We start from the raw sequence: 19,071 nt of genomic DNA on the forward strand, positions 1-19,071 counted from the left end.
TCGCACACATCTGCCACTGAGTAGGAGACTCTCTGACAACAGGGCCGCTATGCTCTGCATTGTGCATTGTTGTAGCTTTCGTGTCCAGCACAAGGCCAGGCATATTTAGGTGCTCAACAGATTGCTGAATGAACGAGGGGTAGCAGAACTGATGGATGAATGAAGGATGAGGCAGAGTTTTCTCATAATATTGGAAGTGAGGGGCCAGTGCTGTGGCCTAGCAGGTAAAGCCACCACGTGCAGTGCCAGCATCCCATATGGGTACCAGTATGAGTCTCAGCTGCTCCACTTCTGATCCAGCTCTCTGCTATGGCCTAGGAAAGCAGTAGAAGATGGCCCAAGTCCTTGGGCCCCTGTAATCATGTGGGAGACCTGGAAGAAGCTCCTGGCTCCTGCTTTGGATTGGCGCAGCTCCGGCCATTGTGGCCAATTGGGGAGTGAACCAGCAGATGGAAGGACAGCCACCACCACCACCACCACCACACCACCACCCCGCATCTCCTTCTCTCTCTGTGTAACTCTGTCTTTCAAATAAATAAATAAATAAATAAATATTTTTAAAAAAATATCAGAAGTGGGTCATGGCATTAAAAGGTCAGGTTCTGTAACCACACTGTGCCTGATCGTGGGTAGCCCGAACCACTCCATCTTGCTCTTTAGCCAACACCCTTTATTTTAGGAATCATTTCTTTTAGGTACCTGGTATCTTGGTAGGGACCAGGAACTCCCTCTAAAACCTCAAAGCAGACAGGTGTGCTGTTTCTGCTGGCAATCAGCTCTGATGCCACTATCCGATAACCCATTATTTTGCTAGACACCTCCAAGAGTTACATGGTTTTTCCTGACCTCGTACTGAGACTCAATTCTCTTGACTTGAAACTCTGACTCCTGGAACTCCTTAAGACTGAATTTTCTTTCCTCCTTGTCCAATAATCCCACAGGCATTCAAGCACCAATATAAAGATCCTCAGGGCTTTTGCTTCTCCATAGCAAACATCCCTACTCCTTTTGTTCATTACTCATAGGGCACCTTCTCCGATCCTCTTCTTCTGGGCGTGCTCTAGAGAAAGAATTCCCTAGTCCCCTTGATGATGCTTCCCACGCATCTACAGCCACCAATGAGGGAATGAATGGACAGGAGAATGCAGAAAGGGAGGGAGTGATTAAGAGAGAAGAAAAGAACGCACCAATGGGCCAGCGCTGTGGCATAGTGGGTTAAAGCTACCACCTGTGATGCTGACATCGCATATGGGCACTGGTTTGAGTCCTAGCTGCTCCAGTTCTGATCCAGCTCCCTGCTAATGGTCTGGGAAAAACAGCAGAAGATGGCCCAAGGGTTTAGGCCCCTGCCACCCATGTGGGAGACCAGATGAAGCTCTGGGCTCTTGACTTTGGCTTGGCTCAGCCCTGGCTGTTGCAGCCATCAAGGGGGTGAACCAGTGGATGGATGATCTCTCTTTCTGTCTCTCCCTCTTTCTCTGCCTTTCAACAAAATAAATCAATAAATTTTTTTTTTCTTTTTGACAGGCAGAGTTAGACAGTGAGAGAGAGAGACAGAGAGAAAGGTCTTCCCTCTGTTGGTTCACCCCTGAAATGGCTGCTACGCCTGGTGCACTGCACTGATCCGAAACCAGGAGCCAGGTTCTTCCTCCTGGTCTCCCATGCAGGTGCAGGGCCCAGTCACTTGGGCCATCCTCCACTGCCTTCCCGGGCCACAGCAGAGAGCTGTACTGGAAGAGGAGCAACTGGGACAGAATCCAGTGCCCCAAATGGGACTAGAACCCAGGGTGCTGGTGCTGCAGGCGGAGGATTAGCCAAGTGAGCCGCGGCACCGGCTTAAATCAGTAAGTCTTTAAAAATAAAATGAACCCAAAACCTCAGCCCAATTCTTCAGCAAGTCAGCCTCCTGGGGTTTTTCCCTAGAGTCAAACCCCAGTTTATTAATGATAGGAGACTTGATAGGAAGGAAAATGGTATGGTATGAGGGTAACAGGCTTTGGTGCTACACAACTCATGTTCAAATCTTGGCTCTGTCACTTAGCACTGACCTGACATATTATTCTCTCGGCACCACCATTCCCTCAATTGTTAATGTTACATTTCTAGTATTAGATCATGTTGGCATAATCACGACATTTAGGAGGGCAATTGAACGAATGCTTCTTTCTCCCATAAATTAGCCAGTGTCCACTTTTTATGTGCAGGCAGTGGAGATTACTGTAATCTTTACTAAGCCATAGTTCTACTAAGCCCATTTTTTCAGGTGGAAAGGTTGAGATCCAGAGGGATGAAGTACTTGCCCCAGATCACAGAGAAGGCAAGGCAAAGCCAACGAGAGATGGTGAGATGCTACTGTGGCTCCCTGTCACAGCTCTGGGCAGAGGGTGTCCCCTTATCCTACTCACAGGTCAGGCAGACCAAGGCCGTGCGCACAGACAGGTCTACACACAGTGTCCAGCTCTCTGACACCTGGGAGATGGCGAATGGGATGATGATCTCGGCTGGGACGTGGAACTGGAGGGCATAGGTGAAGAAAATGCCAACAGAATACATCAGCTTGACCGACTGGTACAACCTGCGGACAAATCATCGAGAGGATGTGAAATGCAACACAGCTCCCAGGGAGGGCCAAGGAGGACGCACTCATGGCTTGAAAGCTGCTCACTGTCCCTGCGTTAAAGAAGTGGCTGCTGACCAAGAACTCGGGCCCGACTGGCCTCAGGCAATCTGAAAAGCTCATTAACAGCACACATTCCTGGAGATTCTGAGTCAATAGGCCTGTGGCTCAGAAACCTATGTTTTCTTTTTTATTTCTTTTTTATTTTTATTTATTTATTTATTTATTTTTAACAGGCAGAGTGGACAGTGAGAGAGAGAGACAGAGAGAAAGGTCTTCCTTTTGCAGTTGGTTCACCCTCCAATGGCCGCCACGGCCGGCGCATCGCGCTGATCCGAAGCCAGGAGCCAGGTGCTTCTCCTGGTCTCCCATGGGGTGCAGGGCCCAAGCACTTGGGCCATCCTCCACTGCACTCCCAGGCCATAGCAGAGAGCTGGCCTGGAAGAGGGGCAACCAGGACAGAATCCAGCGCCCTGACCGGGACTAGAACCCGGTGTGCCGGCGCCGCAAGGCGGAGGATTAGCCTAGTGAGCCGCGGCGCTGGCCTGGAAACCTATGTTTTCTAAAAAAAATTTTTTTAAAGGTCGTAGTTGCTTAAAGTAGTAGAAGTCATGCAGAGAGTAGCATCCCTCCTGCCCCTATTCCCAGTCTCCAGTCCCCTTTCCATAGGAGGCCACTCATAGTGGTCTTGTGGCCTTTCCAGCAGTGATCTGCATCTACACAACCCTGGAGAACACAGGTGTCCGTGTGCACACACACACGTGCACAGGTACATGCACAGGCACACTCAGTGGTACTCCTCTTACACACTGTTGAACTTTGTATTTTTTTCCCATCAAATATTTCTTGGAGATTGTTACTTATCAGTGCCGATAGATCTGGCTCTTCTACTCGTATTTCATAGTTGGTCAGTATTCTAACGGCATGGAAATCCTGTAAATTTTTCTCAAGCTCATCATGTTTAGAATATTCCTGGTCTTTTACCATGTAAATACTTCTGCAAAGAATACCCTTGGACATTTATCAGTGTAGATACAATATACAACCCCAGAAGTAAAAATACGGTGGCAAAAATAATCTTAGAATACAAATAAAGTTAAAATATATTTTCAACTTTGATAGGTTATGCATGGTGCCCATTTGTTGCCCAAATGTTTGAAAGTAGCCACTTGCCAAAACCACTTGTGAATGCATGCTAGGCTTTGCTATTGTATTTTTTTAAAATAGGCATTTCCATTATTCTTTCAAATAGGAAACCGCCATTTTTAAATCTCTTTGCAAACTTCTTGCTAATGCGCTTTGCCCGTCTGTTCCTGGGTTGTTGGTCTTTTCTTAATGGGAAGGGCTGTTAATTTAAGCCTGCCCTGGAGATTCTGAGGACCAGTCAGGTTCACAAAATCCTGATGGAGCTCAATACCCACATTTCTTTTTATTAAGCTGGAGTCCCAGGTCTGAAAGGTACCCTGCCCAAGGCAGCTGGTGGCATGCTAGATTGCCCAAAGAAATAACAGTATATTAGGGGCCGGTGCCGTGGCTCAATAGGCTAATCCTCCACCTAGCGGCGCCGGCACACCAGGTTCTAGTCCCGGTCGGGGCACCGGAGTCTTTCCCGGTTGCCCCTCTTCCAGGCCAGCTCTCTGCTGTGGCCCGGGAAGGCAGTGGAGGATGGCCCAAACGCTTGGGCCCTGCACCCCATGGGAGACCAGGAGAAGCACCTGGCTCCTGCCTTCGGATCAGCACAGTGCGCCGGCCGCAGTGCGCCAGCCGTGGCGGCCATTGGAGGGTGAACCAATGGCAAAAAGGAACACCTTTCTCTCTGTCTCTCTCTCTCACTATCCACTCTGCCTGTCAAAAAACAAACAAACAAACAAAAACAGTATATTAGGATGATGCCTTACTTGAATAAAACGAGGCAGAATTGCAAAGATGTTCCCCATTTTATAGTCATCACCAAAATACAGCGAGGTGGGTAGGGCTGGTGACATTTTCCCCCATTTTCTGGCTCTGTGCTACATGAGTGCTACAGCATTCCATTCATCTCAGAAAGACCAAGCTGGGTAAAGCCAACGCCTGCAGTGCCAGCATCCTGTATGGGCACCAGCTCAAGTCCTGGGTGTTCCACGTCCAAGCCAACTCCCTGCTAGTGTGCCTGGGAAAGCAGCAGAAAACAGACCAAGTCTTTGGGCCCCTGCACCCACATGGGAGACCTGGAAGAAGTTCCAGGCTCTTGGCTTCTGATCAGCCCAGCTCCATCCTTTGTGGCCATTTGGGGGATGAACGAGTGGGTGGAAGACCTCTCTCTTGGGGCTGGTGCTGTGGCAGTTAAAGCTGACACCCGCAGTGCCGGTGCCCCACATGAGCGCTGGTTCAAGCCCTGGCTGCTCCACTTCCAACCCAGCTCTTTGTTATGGCCTGGGAAAGCAGTAGAAGAGCCGTTGTTGCGGCCAACTGGGGAGTGAACCAGTAGATGGAAGACCTCTCTCTCCCTCTGCCTTTCTCTCTCTGTGTAACTCTGACTTTCAAATAAATAAATATTTTAAAAAAAAAAAACCTCTCTCTTTCTCTCTCTCTGCTTCTGCCTTTGCTTCTCTGTAACACTTTTAAATAAATAAATAAATAAATATATTTTTTTAAAGACCAAGCCGCAGGGATTCCTTACAGGGCAAACAGCTAACACATGATGCCTCCTTCACGAGCACCAAGCCCTTCTCTCAGCACTTCCGTGGATTAAACGAGCCAATCCTCACCCTCCACAAGACAGGGCTACAGTGGTGTCTGCAGTGCACCGCCTACTTACTGCTAGGCACGTGGTGGAATCACACTTGTCACAGGCTTTGACTGCCCAATATACGTCACTCCTAGGTGAAGAGTCCCCAGGTTGATGGTCACAGGTGTGACTCACGGCGCCCTCGTCCACGCTAACCAGCAACATGTTAGAGAGGGCTGCTCCATCCAGGTTGGGCTCCAGCTCTCCTCTACAGGTTGCACAGCATGGGCATAGCAGAAAGCTCTGTGTGTTCAGTCCCAGAGATTGTGGAGTTACTTATTATTGGAGTATAACCTAGTCTACCCTGACTGATATGAACAAGCATTCACATCTTATTCTACAGAGGGGAGAAATGAGGCTTGTAAGATTAGGCAACTTGACCAAGGTCACAAAAGAACCGGGATGCAAATCCCATGGGTTAGCTTTAGAGGCGGTACTGACAGCTTTGTTACTATGACCCCAGTACTGCCATCGTAACAGTAACAGTTTACACTGGATGGTGCATGCTTCCCGGTCTGCCCCCAAAATGTTTTCTGAATGGATGGATGAATGAATACAAGAAATCTAGCAGGTTCCAACTGGAGCACAGCAACAAATGTGGGGCTGTTTCTGGAATTGGGGGCCTGAGTTACGTCCACGTGTGGGACTCCAGTCATTAGAGGTTTACTTTTTGTTGTTGCTGTTTGTTTCCCAAACATTCTCAGATCATTCCTATTTCAGGGGCTTTGCACTGCAGAGTCTGACAGATTGGATTCAAGTTTCAGCGTCTCACAGCACGAGCTGGGAAAGTCACTACAGCCTGTCTGAACATGAGCTTCCTGATCTATTAAACGGAGTTAGTAACAATAATACAAACTCATAGGGCACAGGGCAGTGGAAGACTGCAAGGAGGTATTGTCATGTACGTGGTGTAGGTCAGTGAAGCAATGTCTAGAACCATATACCAAACGGTAGGACTTCCACACAACTTTTACACGGTCTCTATATTAACTTCCACAAAGGAGGGAAAACATGTGCTGTTTGTCTTTCTGGGTCTGGCTTACTTGACTTCGCACACTGAGCTCCAGATCCTTCCACTGGGTTGCAAATTCTTTTTATTGTATATATATATATACACCACATTTTCTTTAACCAACTATTAGTTGATGGACATCTAGGTTGATTCCATATCTTTGCTGCTGTGAATTGGGCTGCTATAAACATGGAGTCAGCTATCTCTTTCATATGCTGATTTCATGTCTTTTGGATACACTCCCAGGAGTGGGGTAGCTGGGTCACAGGGTAGATCCATTTTTGATAACATACTCTACCTACTTTCCTCACATCCTCATCACTGTCATGAATCCTTCGTTCTGTGATATGAATGTCCCTGTTTTCAAGAAAAAACAGTACATATGTGTATGTATATAATATCTAATGTGAGGTGAATATGGCAGTATCTTTAAAAATATTCAATCTTAAACCTAAAAAGCCTGGATTATGACACAGACCTATTTTTGTAATTAATACTAACAGTTAATATTTGTTGTTAATAACAGCTCAATGGCATGCCCCCTTCTGATACTCACTCTAAGATCCCAAGCCTCTCCCACCCTTACTGAGATGGATAGGGACGTACCAGCAGTTGGGCAAGTTGAGGGTGATGCTGGCCTGGGTGTCTGCCCCAAACTTCATGTAGCCCAGTGTCCCCAAGAAGATGTAGAGGATGATGACCAGGGACATGCCCATGTACAGAACAAAGGAAAACTGCTGTGGATTCTTCATCTGGTTCTTGAGAGGCAGAACCTGGAGGTCAGAAAAGTTTGGGAATGAAAAGGTAGACAGAGACGTGGCACCGTGTGAGGGGCTGGGTTCCCCCGCAAGCACTGATCACTGATGGCCTCCTCTGGGCTGGTCAGAAGGGGCTGCTCCACGGGGCTCCACCCTTTTTTTTTTTTTTTTCACCAGGAATGCCTATGAAATCAGGCTGGTTGGTGAGCTCCCATGGGTTCCCCGTGTGTGGGCAGTGATTTGCCCTTGGTCAGGAGGAGGCCATATTCTGCACCTTTCTTTTTCTTTCTTTTTTTTTTCTTTGACAGGTAGAGTTATAGACAGTGAGTAGAGAGACAGAGAGAGAGGTCTTCCTTCCATTGGTTCACCCCCCAAATGGCTGCTACGGCGCCGATCCAAAGGCAGGAGCAGGTGCTTCCTCCTGGTCTCCCATGCAAGTGCAGGGCCCAATCACTTGGGCCATCCTCCACTGCCTTCCTGGGCCACAGCAGAGAAGGGGCTGGAAGAGGAGCAACCAGGACTAGAACCAGGTGACCATATGGGATGCCAGCACCGCAGGGGGAGGATTAACCAAGTGAGCCATTGCGCCGGCCCCTATATTCTGTGCTTTTCATAAGACCTGTACATTCAGACAACTGGAAGGGCAACGGGCCGTCCAGAGGAGCCCTGGGGGTCAGTCTTACCATGCCGACACCCTCAAACGTGAAGAGTGCTGTGCCGAAGAACAGCAAGAAGGTCTCCCAGTTGGCCATGAGGGGAAGGTCGCTGGGAAATGGGATCCCCTGGAAGAAAGCAAGAAAAGGGCGCTGGCCTCGCTCTGCTGTGGACGCCGTCCCCAGTCTCTGCCTGGGAGGAAGCCGGGTCACATCCACGTCGATGGAGGCCACTTGTGGTTGCAGCGCCCACCAAGATATCAGCCAATCTCCTCAAACAGCTACTCATTTATTCTTGTTGTAGCAAAAGGCACAATATATGAAATTTCCAATTTAAAGCATACAATTCACTGACGTTAAGTACGCTCACATTGTTACACAGCCTTCACCATTATCCATCCCCATCATTCCCAATGGAAACTCTGCGACTACTAAATAGTAACACCCACTGCCCAGCTCCTGGTACTGCCTGTTGCACTGTCTGTCTCCATAAATCTGGCCATTGTTGAAGGTACCTAATAGAAGTGGAATCATAACATCTTTCTGTGTCTTATTTTACTTACCTTAACGTCTTCAAGGTTCATCCACCTTGTGGTGTGCATTGTCATTTCTTTTTAAGGCTGGATAGTATATTGTATGTATACAGCACATTTTGTTTGTCCATTTCTCAGCCAGTGGACGGTTGGGTTGTTTGCACCTTTTGGTCTTGGGAACCCTTTCATCCTTACATGTAGGGAAGCAGGAGAGAGGGAGGAGAAGGGACTCGCCCAAGGTCACTCTACAAGTTAGTGCAGAGGCCAGGTCCCCTGTTCCCCAGGCCTCTAATGCCTCTTTGCCATGCCTTCTCCCTGGGCTGTGCAGTCCATTGCCTGATGCAGCAGCTACCTAGGATCTAGGAGGAATGGCTCCTTTAATAGACCTCAGGGTGGAGAGAGTAACAGCTCCCCAGAGATGCCCAGGGCCTAACCCCTGGCACCTGAATATGTTCTGCTACATGGCAGGGGAAAAGTAAGTTTTCAGATGGGATGGATCTCGCTAAAATCAGCTTGAAATGAGGATATCCGGAATTAACCGGTGCACAAGGGTCCTGAAAAGACAAAGAGGGAATGAGAAAAGAAGCCCCGAGGTGGCAGCACAAGAAAGGCTCTGACGTGGCCGGTGTTGGTGATGGAGGGGGCTTTGGGCCAGGCAGGCAGCCTCTGGAAGCCTCCAGAATCCAATTCCCCGCTGACGGCTCCGGCGTGCAGCCCTGCGGGCACCTTGATTTTAACCCAATGAGACCTCCCGAACTGTAAAACAAACCTGTGTTGTGTTAAAAGCCAATATATGTCTGATGTCTTGTTACAGAAGCCCTAGGAAACTAATACAACCAAAGACTTTCAGACTCAAAGAAATGGAACAACAATGGTGGCATTTTAGGGCTTGGGAAGCAAACTTACTGGAGTTAGTGGAAAAATGACTTTCAGTTTATCAGTTTCCTCATCTGGACCTTGACGATAAAGATAGTACTTCCAAAACCATAGTATGGTGCAGAGTCGAACTGACATAAAGAACTTGTCAACAAGTAAATCAAATCCTTCTTTCATCGCACACCCTTTATCTACCACATGTAGAATTTTTGCTGATTATTTGTTTGATGTTTATTTCCCCAGGAGGATGCCACCTCCATGAAAGCGACTCCCTGCACTTATTTTTCACCACTGAATCCCTGGCCCCGCCAACACTGCCTGCATCACAGCCTGTGTTCAGGAAATGCTTGCTGAATGACTCATCGTTATTCAAGGTGACAAGGACGATGAGGAGGAGGGTAAGGGTGTTGTTGCTGCGCTGCTGAGCTGGCATAGTTGTGGGGCACAAGTGTTTCCACAGGTCACCGTGGCAGGGATGCCCAGAGAAGGGGCTCACCTGCCTCACCTTCGCCTGCCCACTGTGATAATCACCCTCCCAGGTGTCTCAGAGGCTCTGGCCCCTGGCCCCCTTCTGCCGTGGCTTCAGGCACAGACCTGTACGATATACTCAAAGATCAGAGCCATGCTCCCCAGGGTGGTGACGCTGGCCAATGTTGAGAAGATGGACAGCACCTTGAGGTTCTGGACAAACACCAGTAGGATCAGGAAGGGCAGGATTATAAGCATGTAGAACCGGATGTCCAGGATGGGCCGCAGCACCAGGATCTTCCTGGGTTGGCAGGTCCTGGAGGTGACATGGGCTTCTTCCGCTATCTTGATACAGAGCACAGGAAAGGCAGTGCGGTTAGGCGAGTTGGCCTAAATACAGGGCACCCCGTTACGTTTGATTTCAGGTGATTAGCTGTTAATTGTTTTAGATAAATGTAGGCCCAATAATGCAAAGGAGATTTTCATAGTAAAAAAAAATGTATTCACTACTTTTCTGAAATTCTAAAAAATGAGGTTATCTATTTATTTTATTATTTTTTGGGGGGAAACAAATCTGGCAACCCTAACTGTAGTGCCTGTTGATAAGCTAAAAATTGAGTTGTCATATATTTGGTTGGCCAGAGGGTGGAGGAAGGGAGAGATAAGAGAAGATATTCAGCTAACACAGTCAGGCTAATCCTTCCCCTTCCCAAACATAAAAAGCAGGGATGGGGGTCTGGCACTGTGGCATACTAGGTTAAGTCGCTGCCTGCAACGCCACCATCCCATATGGGCATCCAGTCCTGGCTGCTCCACAGTAGCTCCCTGCTAAGGTGCCTGGAAAAGCAGTAGAAGACAGCCCATGTGGTTGGGCCCCTGCCACCCAGTGGGAGACCAGGAAGAAGCTCCTGGCTTTGGACCGGCGCAGTTGTAGCAGTTCTAGCCACTGTGACTCAGCGGACAGAACCAAGGAGGAAGCAGCGAGGACTTGGTGCGGACTGCCTCCTATCGCGGAAGGGAAGGCGGCAGCTCGCATGCTTTATGTTTAGGTAGGCAGCTTCTGCATGACAACCCTGAGATGCTGAAAGCAGTTTTCAGCCTTCTCAGGGGCTTCTCTATGATCCTTTTAAAATGTTGCTCCCAGGGCTGACAGGACTTTCCCACGAGGTCTGATGAGGGCGTGGCAGTCCCGCTGCCTCCCCGCAGGGCCTGAACGTGAGGTTTTACTAATGCAGCCCGCAGCCCGACAGCAGGAGCTCTGCTTTTCTCCCACCTGCCCAGGATACCTGCTGCAAGTTGTCTGCCATAAACATAAAATAAACACTGCAGAAGCCCAGCTGCGTGATGATTAGTAAGAAGCTGACGATGTACCTGGGGAAGAAAAGAACAGGCAGAGAGAGAAGAGAGACATGAATGTGGCTTTAGCAGAATGTGCTCATTTTTTGAAGCAATTATTTCTACTGCTACTTGCCCCCATTTTTTTAAATTTTGAAATATTTCAGGCCTACAGAGAAAGTTGAAGGAATAGTATCATTAATGTCTTTATGCCCTTTAAGTAAATATTCTGATTGCTAATTTTTGGTCTCAAATTACATTATATATGTATGTATCCATATATACATACACTCACACTCTTGCATTGTTTTCAGAACCATTTGAAAGTCAACTACAGATACAACACAATATCCAGAAAGTCAATTGGCCATTTTAAAACTATTATTGATTTCCTAGATATCATAAGTTGTTTTTATTTCTATAAGCCTTGCTCACTTCATAGTTCCAGGACAATGAAATCCCATTCTGCCTGATCAGAGGAGCTAAGATATAGAAAACCATTTTGGACACACTAACTTTTTACCAAGCATGGAAACACCATAGGGGGAATGATCAAATAAAATGCTGCTTTATATCCATGCTGGGGGTGGGGGGCACTGTGAGCCTCAAAAGTGTAAGTCGATCTATGGGTCCCAACATGAACAAAAATCAGAGCTACACTGACACAAGAAAGAAAAGGCCTTCCAAAAATGATTCTAAGTAATGTACAAGAAAATATAAAGCCAACGCTAAATTTCCATTGGCACACATCTACCGAGGTACATGGACAGTACACAAAGTGTGGACGGCTGTTTACCAGCTAGGGGAGGGGTTGCTGGGGAATTCTCTAGATCATTTCATAGTCTCCAGTAAACATGTCCATCAGAGACCTGTGCAGCTAGAAACTGAGGAGAGCAGGTGCAGACAGTCCCTGGTCATCACTGCTGCCGCCAGGGCCACAACTTTCCCCACGCGGAGTGGGCCCTCAGCCAGGGGTCAGTACCTTCCCCACGCGGAGTGGGCCCTCAGCCAGGGGTCAGTACCTTCCCCATGCAGAGTGGGCCCTCAGCCAGGGGTTCGGACAGGTTTCCAGGCTGTACATCATGGCCTCGCCGTAGTTCACAAAAGTCTTGTGTAGTCTAAAGGGAAAGGATGAACAAGGCACCATCTAAAGGATGTTGTCAAAGTTGGCATTTACTCCCAAAGGGAGGCACTGCTGTGGCTTCGTACGCAAGAGGGAAACTTTCTCTTGATTTTCTAGCAATACAATACTTAATACTTGAAAGACTTTTTGATTTCTCTCTAGTTACCATATTTTGAAAGTCAGAGTTACAGAGAGACATAGAGAAAGAGAGATATCTTCCATCCGCTGGTTCACTTCCCAAGTGGCTGTATCCAGGATCGTCCAGGTCTCCCACATGGGAGAAGGGGCCCAGACACTCGGCCACCTTCCCCTGCTTTTCCCAGGCTATCAGCAGGGAGTGGGATTGGAAGCAGAACTGCCAGGGCACGAACGCGAGCCCATCCAGGATGCCGGCATCGCAGGCGGCGGCCCTACCCACCACGCCTCAGCAGTGGCACCTCTGGTTATCATTTTAAGCATGAAGATGTTAGTGGTATTTATTTATTTATTTATTTTGCATACAGAGTAGCTGTGCATTGATTTAGGTTTGCAAAGCAGGAAAGAGGGAGTATGGGGAGGGAAGGTGTCGGGGAGAGGCCGTGTGGGTGGACTGGATTCTGTGTCTTCTCCATCCACCCTCCCCCACTCCCACTGCTGCGGGGTTGGCCAGAGCTCAGACTCAGAAGGGATGCGGAGGCTGCTGCCCAGCACCTCGTAGGACATGACACCCAAGTCCCAGCCACCCCCTCCTCCTGTCCCTCTGCCCTTTCTGAGGGTGGGGCAGGCCCTCATCTCTGTCTGTCTTTGGCAGGAGCAGGTGGGAGCCGCGGCAGGTTACAAACACCCTGCATGCTCAGTGTTAATTGCAGAAGGGAGAGGAGCAGCTGGGAGACAGAATGAGCCCCGGACCTGTTAGGAAACCAGGGTTTAAATCCCAATGTGCCCCTCAGGTGGCCGGTGACCTTGAACAAGGCTCTTTGGGTTTCCCATGCCTCAGATTTTTCACGTGCAGTCTGGGGTGAGGGGAGGCAACACAGAGAGATGGGGCCGAGTCGCGAGCGGGCATGACCCTTCTGTTTTCTTTTTCCCTGTGATTGGCATTTGCAATGGAAGCAAGGTTCCACTGCCCAGGAGTGGCACATATTTGGGTCTGAGGGTTGCAACTTAGAAAGCTACGGGGATCAGACAGGTGTAGGTGTTATTGAGACGGTGGGTGCAGGACAGGAAGTGAGTAGGGAAGACAGAGGCAAGCCCAGAAGTGTACATCCAGGTCTCAAAGGGCCTGACTGCTGAATGAGGATGACGTGACGGCCCAGAGGCAGATGCTCTAGCTGGTAAGGAGAAGGTGGATTTTTTTAAATGTGAAATCTCCAGGTTTTCAAATAAAGAGCAGCCAAAAGCTGCGGAAGCCTACAAACATACTTGAAGGGCACAGTCAGCTCTGAGGCCATCACCGTGAAACCTCGGTATGATGAAAAGCAAAAGGTAAGTCATCAGAAAAAGTCGGGGAAAGGCTGTCATCTATGTGCACACATCACACAGCCGGCGCTGTGGCACAGTGGGCTAAGCCACCACCAGGGACGCTGTATCTCATATGGGCACTGGCTCATGTCCCAGCTGCTCCACTTCTGATCCAGCTCCCTGCTAATAATGTACCTGGGAAAGTAGCAGAGGTTGACCAAGTCCTTGGGCACCCACGTGGGAGACCCAGATGAAGCTCCTGGCTCCTGGCCTGGCCCAGCCATGGCTGTTGGTGGCTATCTAGGGCAGGGGTGGGGGAAGTGATTCAACAGATAGAAGATCTCTCTCTCTCTAACTCTTTCATATAAAGTAAATCTTTGAAAAAAGCCTACCTAGTGATGTAATGATCCTTGGAGGTACAGAATTTTGCAAAACGGCTAAGAACACTTCCGAGCTGTGTGACCCTGGGCAAGGCATGCAAGGTTCAGTTACTTATCTATAAAATGTGAATAAAAATAGTGCCTGCCATGGAGGTTGACTGTAAGGAGTACAGAAGACTTGGAGACCTTTGGCGTGGTAACCAGGCACACTGTAGTTGCACAATAAATTTAACTGCTCAGTGAGTAAATGCTCATAAAAGGATTTTGTGAGCTGGAAAGTGCCCTACAGGCGAGGTGTGGCTGATACCTACTCCAGATCCACCTTGTCTGGGTTATGACGATTTGGCTTTGGAAGCATTTTGTGGAATACGTTCCTACTGTGACCCATGAAGCCTTTCTTCATAGTTATAAGGACCTAGTAAGATTTGCAAGCCTTGAAAGCAGCTGAGCTCTCAGCTGGGGAATCTCAGTATTATTGCTTTTCATTGCTTTTGTCTTTTCTTTCAGGTTTTGCGTGAAAGTTTCAAATATGTAGGACTTGAATATTGTAGTGTTTGCAGTCTTTGCAAACCATTCACTTCACTGTCAACCAGGTGTTTATTAATTTCCCCTGAAAGGGATTTGTTTAGGACAAATTGCCCTGACAAGATGTGTGAGTTGCAGGGGGAGACCAAAAGGAGACATCTGTGAGTGTCTCATCATCTAGGCAGCGACGTATCATGCATGGATGTAGCCATCCATCCATTTAGACAGCCAGGATAAGTACGTATGTGCAGATGCTTATAGAGTGCTTCTGCAAGTTTTCTCACTTGTGATGCTTCCAGGGAAGGACAGTCAGGCTCAGAGGGACGCAGGAACCTGCCTAAGTGGCCCAGCTTCTGAGCTGTGGAGTCAGGTCTGAGTCTCCAGGAGAAATTCTTTCTCACCCCTTCTACTGCCTCTGTAGAATCCAGAGCAGCATTCTAACTGCTGTGCCAAGCAAGACCCCTACCTCACACCTTATACAAAACCCCACTCAAAATGGATCAAAGACCTAAATCTATGTCCTGATACCACTAAATCACCAGAGAAGATGGGATGCCTATGCAAGATGCTGGCATAGGCAAAGACTTCTTGGACAAGACCCCAGAGGCACAGGCAATCAAAGCCCTAATTGACAAATGGGATTACATCAAGCTGAGAAGCTTCTGCACTGCGAAAGAAGCACTCAGCATAGTGAAGAGACAACCAACAGAATGGGGTAAAATATTTGCAAACTACACAACTGATAAACAATTAACATTCAGAATGTATAAAGAAATTCAGTAACAAAAAAACAATCCATTGAAGAAATGGGCCAAGGACTTGAACAGGCATTTTTCAAGAGAGGAAATTCAGATGGTCAACAGGCACATGAAAAAATGCTCAGGATCACTGACCATCAGGGAAATGCAAATCAAAGCCACAGTTAGGTTTCACCTTGCCCCCGTTAGAATGGCTCTCATACAGAAATTGACAAATGCTGGTGAGGATGTGGGAAAAAGGTAAGCTGGTCCACCGTTGGTGGGCATGCAAACTGATGCAGCCATCATGGAAAACAGTATGGAGGTATCACAGAAATCTGAGTATGGACCTACCATATGATCTAGTCATCCTACTCCTACTCCCATAAATTTACCCAAACCAATAGAAATCAGTATATGAAAGCGTTATCTGTACCACCATGTTCATTGCAGCACAGTTCACAATAGCAAAGATATGGAATCAACCCAGATGTCCATCAACTGTGACTGGATAAATAAATTATGGTATATGTACACAATGGAGTACTACTCAGCTGTAAAAAAAAAATGAAATCCAGTCTTTTACAGCAAGATGGTTGCAACTAGAAAACATTATAGTTAGTGAAATAAGCCAGTCCCCAAAAGACAGATATGTTTTCCCTGATCCAACATAACTAATCAAATACCTGAAATGTATTGGGGTGAAATACATTTTGAGATAGATGACTGTTCATAGTCCCTGTCTATTCCATTGAGGAACAGTGTTATATTTTGCTTTCTTTTCTTTCTCTTTGTACTATTTGTTGAACTTCTTTAACTTAGAGTAGTGTTAACTATAATCATTAAGAATATTGAAAATAGACCATTGTAAAAATTAAAAATGGGAATCCAAGAGGGAGGGGGAGGAAGAGTTGGAGCGTGGGTGGGAGAGAGGGTGGGGTGGATATCCCACTATGCTCCTAGATCTGTATATATGAAATATATGAAACTTGTAGAATTTAAATAAATTAAAAAAAAAAAAAACCCACAAAGAATCCAGAGCAGCAGGATGGTGGCCTGGATAAGTGACCCAGTTAATGGGATCAGCCGTCAAAACAAACCCCACCCCTCCCCCAACAGCTGCGGCCAGGTGCGGGGTGAGGGAGAGGCGCAACTCTCACCTCTGCGTGAGGTGATGAGCGCAGTTCAGCAGGATGACCATGCAGTGCACGGTGAGGACGCCGATTGCCAGCAGGCTGAAAGGACCCACCTGCGGGGAGAGGGGAGGCAGGTCAGTGAGCTGCAAGCCAATCACGCCCACACCCCGACTCCTCACTGAACCACACCATCTCTGCAAGGCACTCGGCACGACAGCAAAGTGGCTCTGCCAGGAACTTACAGCGGCAGAGCTCACCACCTCCACACTCGGCACAGGCCTCTCGTGTCTGCTTCAAGCTCTACCGTGCGGGATCCCTCCTGCTAAGTTTAGTTCTGCTGGCTAGACCTGACCCTCGCCTCCACCAACCCATTTAAAGATCAAGGTTACTCTTGGAACTCCGTTCTCATTCCTCTAGTAGCAAGGGACACAGGTGCCATCTTGAATTGATCAGCAGGGGGCACTGTTGCCATCTGCCCATGGATGATTCTCTATTGTAAATGATGGTCCTATTAATAGGCTGTTCAGTAGCATCTTTGGACCTCTACCAGCTAGGAGACATTGACCCCCTCCCCAGGTTGACACAACCAAAAATGTCACTACACATTATAAATGTCTTTGGTGCTGGTGGCAGGGAGCGAGGCAAAATGATCCCCAGTTGAGAATCACTGCTCTGGTGTGTCTAAGTTACCAATATTCCTTTTCCAAAGCAGGGCCAAAGACGAATCCTCTCTTTGCAGAAGGACATAGAAACTCTGACCTGTGTTTTGGACACCTGTGCTTGTGAGCCACCACTAGAAACAAAGCAGGGCTCAGCAGCACCACCAGTATCCACTAGAGGGCAGCCTTCATGGAAAGGAGACTTCCTTGTTTTGTTTATTTCCAAACCTCTTGGGCCTTAGAATGCACATAACAGGTGCTCAACAAAGATTTCCCCAGTGACTCCTGGGCAGAGGTTTTGGGGGGAAAAAGAGGGTAAAGCAACCATCTAGTGGTTCTTAAGAACAAACAATCAAAGGATAAAAACGCTGCCTTAAAAAGCACACCCACACTGGCCAACAAGAACCCAGAGAGTTCCAAAGAGTAGAGTCCACCTCTGAGTTGGAATCACTACAGAATAAAAAAGTCATTTCAGAAGAAGCAAGGGTATTGGTTTGTCTTCTGTAGACCCTGGGCCACTTCCCTGGCCTGGAAAGAAGGGAAACTTCACAGTTCAATTCAATTCACCCTAATAGGATTGCCTGGTGTCAGTCTCTACAGCAGGTGCTTTGTGAGGTGAAAGGGAGATCAGACAGTTCTTGCCCCCAGAGTTTTTGACTAAGTGAGGAAGATAGGCCCATAAAAAACAAATATACCTTAGTTTTATAAGTGCTTTCTGAATCCCAGATGAGGTAGATATAAATTACAGAAAAACATATGGTGAGAATGTCATTAATTTTAACAGGACATGATAAAATTTTAGAAAGGAAGCAAATTTGAAATGACGAAGTCAGAGGAGCAGGAACAGTACACACCAAGAGGGAGGGTGGGGATTCGGGAGGTCTGCTGGTCCTCATGCCCACGCTACTTACTCACAAATCAGCAGATGGTTTGAGATGGGATTCACCTGCTCAGATGCCTGTGGGGACCAGGCTGCCCGTGTGAATGAGCTCAGTGGGATGCATGCAACCCCGGGGGTGGGGAGGACGGGCAAGTGCAGGCTGTGTGGGGACGGTGGGGCTTTCTGCATATGGCCCATCCTCTCCAGGGAGGCACAGTCGGCCTCCAGGGAACTGACACCACCAGGCACATTTCCTATTGCAGAGAGCCTCTCCAAATCACCCAACAGAAAACAATGCAAAGGCCTTGTGGATCTTTCATCCCCTCCCCTACATCAGGGGAGCTGGTTTCCATCCCACGGGTGCCTCTTACCAGTAAGCCGGCATTTTTTATGGCCAGAGGAAGCCCCAAGAGCCCTGTGCCAACGTTGCATTTCAACAGGTGGATCAAGGTTTGCACCATCCTGTGGTGGGAACAATAAGGAGACAACAGGGTGCTGTTGGTGGTGGCAAGGACCTCCAAAGCTCACCTTCTTCCCGTGGTTCCAGCTTCACCTGTTGGGAACAGGGACAAACCCAGACCAAGTGGCCCCCGGTGCATCCCTCAGGTCCAGGATCTGTGCAGAAATGTGTGATCCAGGGCTAGTGCCGCTTCAGGCTCCAGAGAAAAAGCAAACATAATCGCTGACATTCTGGATAACTGCCTGGTACCAGCTGGTTTATTGATTCACCCAGTGATTTAGTCACTCAGGCAGTATTTACTGAGACCTGATGCACATCTATCATGCACTTAAGTAAAGAAAAACTAAGTAATACTTGCCTCTACTTACAGAATACTAAGTAGGCGTGATGCATAAATGTATGTATCTGAGGGGCAGAGAGAGAGAGTGCCAGAGAGCTCCAGTCTGCTGATTCACTCCCCAAGTGCCTGCAATGGCTGGGGCTGGGCTGGGCCAAAACCCGGAACTGGGAACGGAATCCCTGTCTCCCACATAGACAGCAGAAGCCCAGTCACTTGAGCCATGACCCCTGCCTCCCAGGGTCTGTTTCAGCAGGAAGCTGAAATTAGGAGATGGGGCGGGGTGACCTGTGGGGAGCAACAGAGACTAGGCTAAGTTACTGGAATTAAGACTTATTCTATGCATCTGCTCTCCCACAATATGGCGCTGAGAGA

General features: G+C 48.1%; 1 protein-coding gene across 19 annotated transcripts in view; it reads right to left on the minus strand.

Annotated features, from left to right (window-relative positions):
- Nucleotides 1–19,071, minus strand: part of SLC36A3 (solute carrier family 36 member 3) — a 29,830-nt gene that overhangs the window by 7,973 nt on the left and 2,786 nt on the right. For 2 of the 19 annotated variants that reach the window (XM_089336126.1, XM_089336125.1), the window contains exons 2-9: nt 18,271–18,361; nt 16,385–16,473; nt 12,042–12,137; nt 10,971–11,055; nt 9,811–10,029; nt 7,838–7,936; nt 7,003–7,169; nt 2,406–2,514 (exon numbers count right to left, since the gene is read on the minus strand). In XM_089336126.1, the coding sequence (XP_089192252.1) occupies nt 2,442–2,514; nt 7,003–7,169; nt 7,838–7,936; nt 9,811–10,029; nt 10,971–11,055; nt 12,042–12,137; nt 16,385–16,473; nt 18,271–18,361 (919 nt within the window). In that variant the 3' untranslated portion in view covers nt 2,406–2,441. Of the gene's footprint in view, nt 1–2,405; nt 2,576–7,002; nt 7,170–7,837; nt 7,937–8,370; nt 9,165–9,810; nt 10,030–10,970; nt 11,056–12,041; nt 12,138–16,384; nt 16,474–17,930; nt 17,952–18,270; nt 18,362–18,427; nt 18,448–18,727; nt 19,052–19,071 lie in introns of those variants that run through there. The other 17 variants (XM_089336120.1, XM_002710169.6, XM_089336127.1 and 14 more) reach the window with 15 other exon arrangements.

This window comes from Oryctolagus cuniculus, chromosome 6 (assembly GCF_051225735.1).
Source record: "Oryctolagus cuniculus isolate XC-2025 breed Fujian yellow rabbit chromosome 6, ASM5122573v1, whole genome shotgun sequence".
Lineage (NCBI taxonomy): Eukaryota > Metazoa > Chordata > Mammalia > Lagomorpha > Leporidae > Oryctolagus > Oryctolagus cuniculus.